General features: G+C 41.4%; 1 protein-coding gene across 1 annotated transcript in view; it reads left to right on the top strand.

The window, feature by feature from the left end:
- Window positions 1-3,268: 3,268 nt before the first annotated feature.
- asl (argininosuccinate lyase) overlaps window positions 3,269-13,530 on the top strand; it is a 37,624-nt gene continuing 27,362 nt past the window's right edge. Inside the window, exons 1-3 of the mRNA XM_059655382.1 lie at window positions 3,269-3,524; window positions 5,945-6,139; window positions 7,159-7,242. Coding sequence (XP_059511365.1) covers window positions 3,510-3,524; window positions 5,945-6,139; window positions 7,159-7,242 — 294 coding nt within the window. The 5' untranslated portion in view covers window positions 3,269-3,509. The remainder of the gene's footprint in view (window positions 3,525-5,944; window positions 6,140-7,158; window positions 7,243-13,530) is intronic.

Raw genomic sequence — 13,530 nt, 5'->3', positions numbered from 1 at the left:
TTTACAAGGATATTGTTGGGACTGGAGGGTTTGAGTTGTACGGAGAAATTAAATAGGCGGGAGCTACTTTCCCTGGACTGGCAGAGGCTCAGGGGTGGCCTCATAGAGCTGTATAAAATCATGAGGGGCATGAATAGGGTGAATAGTCAAGGTCATTTTTCTAGGATGGGGGAGTTCAAAACTAGAAGCCATAGGTTTAAAATGACAGGGGTAAGATTTGAAAAGGGCCTCAGGGCAACTTTTTCATGCAAAGGGTAGGGTTGTATGAAACTGGCTGCCAAAGAAAGAGGTAGGGTGGGCACAATTACAACATTTAAAAGGCGTCTGGATGGGTACATGAATAAGGAGGGTTTAGAGAAATATGGGCCAAATGTAGGCAAATGGGACCAGATCAGTTTAGGATTTCTGGTTGGCGTGGATGTGTTAGACCGAAGGGTCTGTTTCTGTCCTGTATGAGCTATGATTCTATGAGTCTTGGAATTTAATCTTTAAATCCAGGAGGGTTGGCAGCTCGACCCAAATGATGCAAAGGAAAACTTTCAACACTATCACTGAAACACATAATGGTTACAGGTCAGGAGGAGACTTTTGGTCTGTCTTGCATCCCTGTCAGCCACTCAGCTAGACCCAATGCCACATGTTTTTCTCTACAGCCCTGCATTTTTTTTCCCTTTTCCCATAGTTATTAAATTTGCTTTGGAAAGCTAGGATTGAATTTGCCTTCACCACACTGAGAGACAATGCATTCCAGGAATAACCACTCACTCCAAAAAACAGCGTTCCTCATATTGCTTTTGTTTCTTTTGTCATCCATCAGGAACTGGTGTCTTTACCTGGTCCTTCTACCAATGGGAACAGATTCTCTCAACCATTTCGCCCAGATCTCTCGTGATTTTGAATTCTTTTAAATCTCCTCTCAACTTGCACTGTTCTAAAGGAAAACAGTTCCATTTTTTTCTGATCTATCCATGTCACTGAAATTCCTCATCTCTGGAGCCGTTTGTGTAGATCTTTGTCTGTATCCTGGCATCATATCCTTCTTTAAGTATCTCACCCAGAGTGCAGTTGCAAAACTTGGAACCACACCAAGAAAGACAGTGTAGATAAAGATAAACTATTTCCATGTTTAGGGATTCAAGAACTACGGGTAATAGTCTGAGAATTAGGGCCAGACCATTCAGGACATATGTTATGAAGTGCCTCCACACATGGTAAATGTCTGGAAGTCTCTTCCACAGCTAGAAGGTGATGCGAGATCAAATGTCAATTTAAAATCTGAGATCAGCAAAGGTATTAAGAAATATGGGCCAAAAGCGGACATATGGAGTTAGGCCATTGTTAAGCCATAATCTGGCCTACTTCTGTTTCTATGTTTGTGTAGTTAAAGGAAAGCTACAAAGTTTCGCTATTGACTTCAAGTCCTCAGAGAAGCTTGCCCAGGATAACTGCACTTAATTAGCAACCAAATCAAACAAAATGCCAACCTCTTTGACAGTGTTTGTACAGCAGAGGCAGAGAGAAAAGCACAAGCAGAGGAACATGCCAAAAGCTCAATTACAGTATCTTCTCCCAGTAACAGAACCTTGCTGCCAGAGTGGTCGTAGCAGTCACCTACAACAATGGTTTTCAACTGGTCTGCTGTGACAAGATGCTGTAAGGTTTTTGGGAAGGACTGCAGCTTTCCATGAGTGACCTGTACTCTGCACCCCCTCCAGTGCTAGTATATATATTCTCAAGTAAGGAGACCAAAACTGCACACAGTACTCCAGATGTGCTCTTACCAGGACCCTATACAGCTGGAACATAGCCTCCCTGTTTTTAAACTCCATCCCTCTAGCAATGGCAGACAACATTCCATTTGCCTTTTTAATTACCTGCTGCACCTGCAATCCTACTTTTAGTGTTTCATGCACAAGGACACCCAAATCCCTCTGCACAGCAATGTGCTGCAATTTTTTACCATTTAAAACATAGTCCGTTTTGCTGCTATTCCTACCAAAATGGATGACCTCACACTTATCAATATTGTACTCCATCTGCCAGACCTTTGCCCACTCACTTAGACTATCTATATCCCTCTGCAGACATTCAGCGACTTCTGCACACTTTGCGCTACCACTCACCTCAGTGTCAGCTGCAAATTTTGACACACCACACTTAGTACCCAAATCCAAATTATCTACGTAAATTGTAAACAATTGCAGTCCCAACACTGATCCCTAAGGCACACCACTAGACACTGACCGCCAACCAGAAAAATACTCATTTACTCCTACCTCTTTGCTTTCTACTGGTCAACCAATCCTCTATCCTTGCCAATACATTACTTGTAATACCATGCAACTTTATCTTATGTAGCAGCCTTTGGTGTGGCACCTTGTCAAATGCCTTCTGGAAGTCCAGATACACCACATCCACAGGTTCCCCACTGTCCACCATGCAAGTAATGTCCTCAAAGAATTCCACCAAATTAGTTAAACATGACCTGCCCTTCATGAATCCATGCTGGGTGTTCCCAATGGGACAATTTATATCCAGATGTCTTACTACTTCTTCCTTAACGATAAATTCAAGCATTTTCCCTACTACCAAAGTTAAGCTAACTGGCCTGTAGTTACCTGCTTTTTGTCTACTTCCGCTTTTAAACAGTGGCGTCACATTGGCTGTTTTCCAATCTGTGGGAACCACCCCAGGGTCCAGTCAATTTTGGGAAATAATTACTAGTGCATTGGCTATTTTGATCAGGATCCCATATGCCTTTAAGCACTTTCCCAGTTACTTCCAACAATTTGTGCCACAAATCCAGCTCCCTCACATCTTGGGTTGCGTATTTTAAGTTGCCCTTCCCAATTCTAACTCTACACAATTTCCACCTGGCTCTCACCTCCACCTGTTCCATCTTGGACTGGTCCCCTTCCTTTCTCAACATCTCTGTTTCCACTTCTGCAGATAGACTGGCCACCTATATCTATTACAAACCCACAATTACTTTCACTGTACATTCTCACACCCTGCTTCCGGCGAAGACTCCGTCCTACTCTCCCAGTATAAATAAATCAAAAATTAATTTAACTGAATTAAGTTTCGAATGCTAAGCTCACAACACGGAGAACTCTATCACCCTGTCAGCTGAGAGAGGTTTATTTTATTTCAGGACTGGGTAAATGTGAGCGGTCTATATACAGTTGGGAATTATTTTAACAGGTTTCGACATGGACTACGAATCCCAGCAGCTTCAGTTAGCGATTTGCATTCCGCTTCCCGGAACTGGGAGTTTCTGGGCTGAAACCGATCAGAATTGCAATGAGAAGTCTCACATTGGGTGTTTCACAGAGCGCTGTAGCGCGTCTGAAGATCGGTGTGCAGAGCTAACTGAGCATTTTGGGGGCTGTGTAAACACTGACACTTGTTTATCCTACAGACGGATCGAACATATAACCTCCAGTTGCTTTTTAAAAGCTTTGACTTAACCTGAGCTGTTCCTACCGTGCTGAGTCCTTGTGTTCGAAATGGCCAGTTCAAAGGTAATGTTTCCCTCAATTTTGTTTTAAATTCAAGAACTAGATCCATTTTTATATGTCAAGGAGACGTTACATAGTATCTCCTGCTTGTTTTTCTTGTTGTCTAGCTAACTTCCTCCTTTAATATATGACTTGGGAAGGTGCAGGAGGGAATATTAACTACTGTTCTCACAAACAAGTGTGGACTGAAGTGATTTGCAGGGCTCTTTCAGAATTGGGCGAAATCCTGTCGATATTTTCCTTGTTGTCCTTGTGTTGCCATATTACTCACGATTGCCGCAATCATTGTTTCCTTTCAGAGCGTAATGAAAGCAGTTGGTTTGAGACACTCTGTTTCCCATATTAACATGGGACAGCGCAGAAAGGTTACAGGGTACAAGTTTGTTTTTCACAAGAGGAGATAGTCACTTGTACTCTTTGGAATCAATGCTCTTTCTTCCCCTACCATTATCTTCTCAATGTTGGCATATTTGGTTTATGTTGTCGTTTGTGGCAGGGGTGTGTGTAGGTTCTTCACTTCCCTGAATGGATTTGTTATACAATTCGAGGTAGTTATCTGCTTACTAATGGAGTATTTTCCTGTGTGTTGCAATAAACGTTATTTTCATCAGTTCCACAAGGAGTTGCGTATGTTGCTGAACTGAACCAAATCAACATCTAAAACATACTTAATTGGGTAGGTGCATTTCCTGCATCAGTTTAAATTGTTACAAAATAGCCTGGTAGGATTTCTTGATCATAAACACCTTCTACCCCTACAATTCTGTTGGACTTGGTTAAATTGCAACAGTGTTGCTCCTTGTGTAAAGCAAACTGATAAGGGGAATGTTTTCTGTTGTTTACGTATTGATTGATTGTTTTTAAACAGTAAAGCTCAGTCGCCTTTATTTGATTGGAATGCCGAAGAAGAGGCAACATAGTTTATTCTTTGTTTAAGAGATAATGGGAACTGCAGATGCTGGAGATTCCAAGATAATAAAATGTGAGGCTGGATGAACACAGCAGGCCAAGCAGCATCTCAGGAGCACAAAAGCTAACGTTTCGGGCCTAGACCCTTCATCAGAGAGGGAGATGGGGAGAGGGAACTGGAATAAATAGGGAGAGAGGGGGAGGCGGACCGAAGATGGAGAGTAAAGAAGATAGGTGGAGAGAGTGTAGGTGGGGAGGTAGGGAGGGGATAGGTCAGTCCAGGGAAGACGGACAGGTCAAGGAGGTGGGATGAGGTTAGTAGGTAGCTGGGGGTGCGGCTTGGGGTGGGAGGAAGGGATGGGTGAGAGGAAGAACCAGTTAGGGAGGCAGAGACAGGTTGGACTGGTTTTGGGATGCAGTGGGTGGGGGGGAAGAGCTGGGCTGGTTGTGTGGTGCAGTGGGGGGAGGGGATGAACTGGGCTGGTTTAGGGATGCAGTAGGGGAAGGGGAGATTTTGAAACTGGTGAAGTCCACATTGATACCATATGGCTGCAGGGTTCCCAGGCGGAATATGAGTTGCTGTTCCTGCAACCTTTGTTTAAAATTGTTTTTGTACCCTTGAAGTTCTATTCCCGGTCCGGTTCATTCTGAGTTCATGCAGTAACGTATGAAACCTTTGCACACATTTTTTTGCTGCCAGCCTGACTCCAGTTTAGCACATTCCTATGGGCTTCAAACCCCAATGCAGTGTCGGAATTAAAAAAATTGCGCCGTGTGGGGAACAGTCACTTACTGGGAATGTTCCCCCACCCCCGTATTGGCTAATTAGGAGCCAGAGGGTCAGCTTGTTGACCAGTTAGGGATGGTGGGCATGAATTCGAAGCCAGAGGGCCAATAGGAGGCTCTTCAGCACAGAAACATCAGCAGCGGGCCTTTAAAGCCTAATGAGGATGACAGTAAACCATTGAAGATTGCCCTTCTCCAACTTTTTGCAAGTTACAATAAAACCCAGAAGCCACTATTGGGGAGTTGGGGTTACCTTTTCCACAGGGTGGCCAATGACTCCAATTGAAACCCAGCCTGCTACACTCAGGCCAATTCCAGCCATCTGCCATGTTCCCCACTGCCTTTGGGAACCTGCACAATCCCTGCTGACCTCTCTCAATAACCCTGAACTCCCTCCCCTTCCCATCTCCAGTAAAATGGCCTGGGGTGAAGCAAGAGAAACAGTTAACTGTTGGTGGTATAACATGTAAACACGCCCTTATCAGGGGCTAAGAAATATATCTCACGCCTTTATAAAAGTGTAGAGCAAGGCTACTCAGAATGCAAAGAAGGTTTAGAAGTTTATCTCTAGAATTAATATTTTGGGACAGTTCAACTGACTCTATTCCTAATATGTTAAGTAATGATGTGTTATTGTTTCAGCAATATAACAGATGATGAGTGAATTTCTTGGTGCGCAAATCAAGTCAAACTTTGTAGCCAATGCCAATGATTTTCATGTCCACTAGGAAACTAAGCTATGGGGTGGAAGATTTGTTGGAAACGTTGATCCAATTATGGAAAAGTTTAATTCCTCCATATCTTACGATAAGCGAATGTGGGCTGAAGATATTAAAGGCAGCAAAGCGTATGTCAAGGCTTTAGAAAAAGCTGGACTGGTAACAAAAACAGAAATGGATCAAATTCTAAACGGGATGGACAAGGTAAGAAACTTGGCAATGAGCTGACCTAACTATCAAAGTAATGAGGTCTTCTGTCCTTATTACAACTTTAATCTCTCCACAGTTGTTATCGTGAAAGTAAAACCACTTAAAATTGAGTTAAACAGAATTTGATTTTTGTGTTCTGGTGAAATTTGTACATTGGGATTTTTTGGTTGATAGTTCATAGTTGTCCTCCACGTCTCTTCTGATGGACAGGAAAGTGTCAGACTGATGAACATGCAGGTAGAACATCCCAATGATAAGTTTGTTCACATCACTCTCAAATGATTACCAAACTACAATGGTTCTCTCACTTCCTGATACACTGTAATGTGTGATGGTCTCGAGCAATGGATCATCAGACCAGTAACTAGGGCTTTATGTCTGAGCAATGCTGTAAGGAACCTGATAATTAAGGACTTTGGAAGCAGTAAACGGATGGAAAAGGTGGAGTCTGAATCATTCTGCTTCAAGTCATACAATGCGATTCAGTTTACAGATTTTCTTAGATCTGATGAAAAGAAATTAGGTGGATCCCTTTCTCTTTCCCTTTAGGTCGGATTAGTATTTTAATTATTTCATGGAAGTTACTATTGAATATACTTCTTTCTCTTTTGCATTTGGAGCACTCCAAATTGTGTCAATTTATATTTTTAAAAATAAGTTTCCTTAATTTTCTACTTAGTTCTTGCCAATTATCTTAAATTAATCCTCTGATTACTGACACTTCTGCAGGCAGAAACAGTTTCTCATTTACTTCATCAGAACCTTTCATTGTTTTGAACACCACCATTAAATCTTCCCTTTAACTTTAATTGCTCTAAAGATATCAATCACAGTTTCCCTGCAAAATGAAACAGTTAAGTACACGTTGCAGAACATGGTACTCATCTTTCAAAGCCTAAACACCAATGTTGCTGAAAGCTGCTGTCCTGATTTTGACTGGTGGAGATGGGATTATCTTTGTGCAAATGGAGTTGTGAATTTAATGCTGAAAGATTTTACTTTCAAACTGATAGATTTATGAAGAATGGCTAAATGGAACTTTCCAGATTAGAGAGGGAGATGAGGACATTCATACAGCTCATGAACGAAGACTAAAGGTAAGAGTGGCTGCTAAATGTATTTTTCTCAAAATATGAGTTTTTTTTAAAAAATCTAGTTAGAAAAAGGCAACCTCAGGAGTATTCCCATTTAGGCTTAGAATTGCAATTTGAATTGATGACCTGAATTACCATCACTGATGCTATTTGATTCAAAATCTATTGTTATATTACATTATCTTCATGTTAGTCTGCTTGTGAAGTAACATTTTTATCAACTGGACAAAAACAAGAGCATGCTGGAGAAACACAACAGGTCTTGTAGTGTCCCTGGAGGGAATATCAATTAATGTTTTGAAACTCAGTTCTGACAAAAGGTTACTGGGCTTGGAAAATTAACTCTGTTTCTCTCACAACAGATGATGGCAGAACACCTGAGTTTCTCATCAATGGGTCTTGTGTTTGTTTCAGATATCCAGCATCCACAATTTTTTGTGTTATATTATCAACTGGACATGTGGTTTGATGTTAATTTTGGACAGCAAGGAATACAAGAAAATAATTGATACATTAGAGACAGTCTCAATGACAAGTTATTGATTGGCACTTTAATTGCTACATAGGTCAACAAATCTATCATTAAGTACAGCAATCGTTAATCATTCTCAGTGTGAGCTGAATATTGATTCTGTTGTATGTAGGGGATAAATCTTAACAGTCTTGCTCATTCTAATCTGTTTTTAAGCCCCCAAAGTAGCTCCTTGTCAAGAATTGTTTCCAAATGCTGAATTTACTTTAGGCTAGTTTACTGATTGTAAAGTAGGAATTTTTAAGGTTAATTTTTTTTTAGATTTTTTGCTTTGTGAATAGTTTGGTTCCTATGCCTCCCAAGTCTTTTTAATGAGTAATGTAAATATTAACTAATCTTAATGACTAAATGTTTTAACGGAAGTTTAGATTTATTAATCAAAATTGATCTGAAGTTTGCTCGTGGGTAATTTTTGTTTTTATTTAAGGAGCTCCCAGCTGTTAGTTATTTGTTAGTGTTATTCAACAATACTTCAAATGGTGCTGCTAAACATTCAAAGTAGCGAAGGGGAAAATGCTGAAGAGGTGTTGAATGAAGAGTAATGGGACAGAATCAAAGAATTTCATTTTAAGGAAGATTTTAAAAAAGGAAAAACGTAATAAATTTGAGGTGTTTGAGGATCCCACTGTGCAGAAACCTTATGCCTGAGTTTTGTGTCTTAGAGGGTACTACTGTTACAATTAAAGGCTTTTACAATTTATTTTTGGAACAATAGCTTTAAATGTAAGATGAATGACATCTACTTGACAGTAGATCTAGCTGGTTTGAATGTTCGAGATTAAAGGCTGAAATTGTTTTACTGAAAAGGTAAACATTGTTTATGCTTGGTGGCATTAGCAGTAGTGTCACGTTGCTAACTGAATTTGAGTTAACTTTCACACAGATGGAGAGTCTCTCCATCTTTACAAAATTGGCAGGAGAATCCAAGTTCGGAAATCTCACCGCCAATATGACACCCGCTATTTTTGCAGAGATATGTTCTAAGAGAGACACTTACACCTGGTAAAGCACAGTTACCTCAGGATGACCTGTTTTTCATTAGTGAGAAGCCCACAATGTGATAACTTTAGACCCAGTAGGAGGAAGTCTTAAACTGTCAGACTGCTTTGGAAAGGTAGGGTACACTTTTAGATATGGTGATGTGTCAAATTCAGAGAAAATAAAGTACTGTTGTGCTACTAGGCATTTTGAAATGTAGTTACTAATGTGAGTGAGGAAGTATTTTGGGTCTGACAAGCTCATTGGAATTCTCAAGAGGACCATCAGGACAATTGTCACTCTGATCATTGAATATTTGAATATAAAAGCCGTCCCTGGTATAAGCCTGAGGACTATCATTGCAGGATAAATGCTGCAAGACTGATTTCACAATCTTTGATTAACACACCAGAGTTCTTGTCAGTTTGAGTTATAACTATAAATGGTTATAAACTCTTTGAAGTGGGATTTGAACTCAAGTGCTTGTTTTTTCATTAGGGATTAAAGAAAGTTAAATGCCTGGAATGAGTTTATATCATGAGCCTTTCTCTTTAAAAGAGTTAATTCAGTCAGGCCTATGAGGCATGTGTGCTGGAAGAATTTTGTTTGGTTTGTCTCCATTTCCATGATAAATTGGCATTGTTCCGAGGCTGACTTCCACCAGAATGAAAACCTGAATTTCTGGGATACTTTTTCCTGAGTTACTCTTCTCAGGAGCCAGGAAGTTCAGCACTGTATCTCAAAGCCCCAGGGAAATGTAGTTGTTATTGGATTGAAAATAATTGTACTGAAAACTGCTTACTTCTAAGGTGAAAGGAATTAAGAATCAATTGTTAGCACTTCTGCCGGCCTATGTGCAGTGTTTAATGTGTTTCGCATTGTCATGGGGTAGAGGTCGGAAGGAGACATTTATTTTTCTTGGATAACAAGGTGTAGAGCTGGATGAACACAGCAGGCTAAGCAGCATCAGGGAAGCAGGAAAGCTGACGTTTCGGGCCATGACCCTTCTTCTGAAGCTTTCCTGCTCCTCTGATGCTGCTTGGCCTGCTGTGTTCATCCAGCACTACACCTTGTTATCTCTGGTCTTCCAGTGTCTGCAGTTCCTCCTATCTCTGAAACAATTTTTATTTTCTTGGTCAGGATACAGACTTCTCTACTGATTAATGACTAACAGGCAGAGAATGTATGTGGCCAACAGACAGCAAAGGTTGCATTAGTTTGCAAGCTGATTCTGGGAGGGAGAAGGTCTCTAGTCAAAGAGAGGCAACTTCTACAGAAATTGGGAGATTTGGTTTGTCAAGGCCAGATGGAATAAAGAATTATTGGAACAGGCTTTCCCACTGTGGTAGATTTTAAAAAACTCTCCAAAACCTAAGCCCAGAGACTCTCTCTCACGTTTGGTGAAACAGGGTTCAGGAACCTATTGGAAGCTGGAACGAGTGGAACTCATTAGCTAGAATTCCCCTGAGCATATGATATGTGACAAATCTAAAGCGAACCTCATGCATATGCCCACACAGAGTCATTAGTAGATCTCCCATGTAATGCTTATGGTGAGTTAATAGACAAGTTGTCTTTTAAGAAGTGTATTATTAATAAAGCCTGACAGGGAAGAGCTCATGCTACGCACTAGAATTTGTCTTTCGTCATCTACTTTCAAGAAGATAAAAAAAACACACTAATACATTAAAGTCAGTTAGTGTCATTGAAAGTGTATGTTGCCTACAAAGAGTAGTGTTTAATCATTTTTGTGTTTGGCTTACTGCAAAAAATAGTAAGATTTCTGTTCATGCCATTATTATTCTTCTAGTTGTTAACTTAAAGTTTGATTTGATTTAGAAGTCATCTGTCTTTACAGAGATAATGACACATGAAAGAGATGATGGATGCATAAAACACTCGGGTTGATTTTTTTTCTGCCACCTGCTGCCTGTCATTTGTTCTTTTTCCCTCCAGACTTGAAAACTGGAAGATTCATAGAGAAGCCTGCCAAAATAGAACATATCTATACTTGTTCCAAATATTGGGAGAAATTTGTATTTTGCTTTTAAAGTTCAGCTTGTTTTAACAGGTAGACAGGTTGTAGCAAGGTGTATTCCCCTGTAATTGAATATTTTTTCCAACGGTTTCTCAATACCACAGCAGAACTGTACTCCACCTGTGACAAAGCAATTTCTAATGTTTTTCCTGCCTTGGGCATTGAGCAAAGTCCAGGGTCAGCTGTCAGCTTAAATAATTAGAAGGAAATTAGAACACCACTTTGTCATTGATTATGGAGCTTGGGAGGTTTAGGGCTTTTTGGTGACTAATGGAGGTCAGTATCCAGAAAATCCTTAGCTAAGAGGGGAAGCTGAACCTCATTAGGTCCCTTCAAATGTCTTGCAAGATATTGAGTCAGCAGGGTCTCAGAGTCTTACTGCTGCTGTCAGGTTCTCATGTTTCCCACTATACTGGGAGAAATCGTTTGACAAAAATTGAGCAGGGCTGCTGGCACTGCTTATTATTTTAGGGAAAACATTGCAATGTTGGTTGTATACGTAGCAACAGACATAGTTTTGCATCTTAGGAAACCCTTGCAAACCGTAGAGCAGTACAAAGGGACTAAAGACTTGATTTACAGAGACTCTGTTCTTTTACACACTCTGTAAACCTGCGAAATCCTGGAGTTCTCCAGGCAAAGGACGAATGAGAAGATCGTTTTAAGCTGTTGCTTGGCCATTCCTGGAGGAAGCAAAAATTGGTGGACATTACCCATTAAAGCATTTTAAATGGTTTAATGGGTGATATTAGGACAATGTTTTCCCAGGCTGGGGAAATCCAAAACCAGGTGATCACTGTCTCAAAATTAAGGCTGTTTGGGGCTGAGAGAATGAGAAAATCCTTCGCTCAAAGGATTGTGAAACTGGATTTATTTAATCCCAAAGATCTGTAGCTACTCGGCTGTGAAGCATGTTCAGGAGATGGGTCAATAAAGTTTCCAAAACCAAGGGAATTAGGAGATATGGTGAGGAAGATGAAGGTAAGATGGAAGATTAGCCATGATTATATTGAAGAGCTGAATTGGCTATTCTGCTCCATGTTTACATTGTTAGTTGATTTTAATGCATTTGAAAGTAGATGAGCTAAAAACAAAGACTGGTGTGTAGCGTGAACTTCGTTCTTTCCTGTCAGGTTTTATAAATAATACCGTTCTCAAAAGACAACTATTCCATTAACTCAACATGAGCATATCATGGGAGATCTGCTGGTGACTCTGTTTTGAATAGGCGTGAGGCTTTCTCTCAATGATAGCTAGGTAAGGCAGAGTCTGTGCTCCTGGCTGCTCTGCTCCAGGGAGCTGCTTCCTCCCTTCTTTTCCTTATCCTTTTTGCTTTCTTTCTTTCTCCTTTATCCTCATCTTCTTTCTGGTGGTAGTGGTGGAAAAGGTGACATTGCGGAGGAGGGTGGTTGGAGTGGGACTCTTGGTAAAGCAGTGGCCTGGCCTGGCGGTGAAGCTGGGGACTCCTGGTTATCAGGGTCGAGGTGGCTGCAGCTCCTGATTATAGTAGGGCCAGAGTTGGGGGGGGGGGGTTCTCCTGGTTGCAGGCCGAGTGTGTGGGTCCAGCATGGGACCCGTCGAGGGCCTAGCGAAGAAAAGTTGTGCCTGAAGCCTGGCAACGCCAGCATTGGGGGTTGTCTGACGCAGGGGGCGGCGTGGGTGTTGTTCAACAGCCGGCTCAGGGCCTGGGGCTCGTGGCAAAGACAGTAATTTCAAGATAGATTTTCTTTCACCTGCGTCCTTTTAATCTTGAGGTATTTGAATGGTGCCAAATTGTGGCAACAGTTGAAGCTTTTCATTATATTTTACCGTGTAGAGTACAAGTGACAATTAATCATCGTTAATTCAATGGCGAAGGAGCCCTACTTCCTGGTTTGCCTTGCTGATGGTTTCTCAGAAATTTGGTGGGGTTTTTCTGTGGGAATACCCTGTGACTTGGGGCGAACAGAAAGCCAGGGCGAGCTGACAGACCAAAGCGAATCCCTTTCTGTAACCATGATGTGCAGCAGGCAGATGGAAACTCTGGAGAGCCAGACTTCTGCCTCTCATTGAGGTGGATGTCCCACCTTCTTGAGCTGTTGGTCACACAGATAGCCGGCAGCTCTAACACTGGCTGGGTAGTGGGTCATTGCCAGGAGAACTGAATGCCACAAAGGATGTCAGATGAATCCTGGAGTGAAGTAAATCCGAGGTATCACTGCGGGAGCTTTGGACCACTTTAAAGGAGGAGGATGAAGGGTAAGCTTTGATGGGTATGAAGGCAAGGAGGGTACCACCTTCTCAGGGCACCTCAATGAGCAAAAGGCACCTGCTAGAGATAGAATTGCCCTTGTTTCCCACCATTTTTAAAATGGTAGCCCACGCACATGCCTTCAGTTTTATGGCATAGGCAGCGTAATATTGTGGCCAGTGAAACTTGTTACAATCTCAGTTAATCCTCAACTGCTTAACTACACATGGTCAATGATCTGCAAGTTTCAGCATCTGCTCAATCTCATTGTTAAATTGATGGGTTTGCTTGCCACACCTCAACAAAAATACATCAAGCAGAGCACGTCACATCCAGTCTCCCGTTTCTGTTTCAGAGCGGTGGCTTCAACAGTGAATGTGTTGGTGCAAATTCAACCAGATTGAAGGCCGTTGTGACGCACAGTCTGAACCAGAAAGTCCGAAACTGGAAATATAAGATAAATATTCTGAAATGCGGATGGGAGTTTTTTATATTCCTTCATGGAATGTGAGC

This window comes from Stegostoma tigrinum, chromosome 27 (genome assembly GCF_030684315.1).
Source record: "Stegostoma tigrinum isolate sSteTig4 chromosome 27, sSteTig4.hap1, whole genome shotgun sequence".
Taxonomy (NCBI): Eukaryota; Metazoa; Chordata; class Chondrichthyes; order Orectolobiformes; family Stegostomatidae; genus Stegostoma; species Stegostoma tigrinum.
This window is presented reverse-complemented; position numbering and strand designations above follow the sequence as displayed.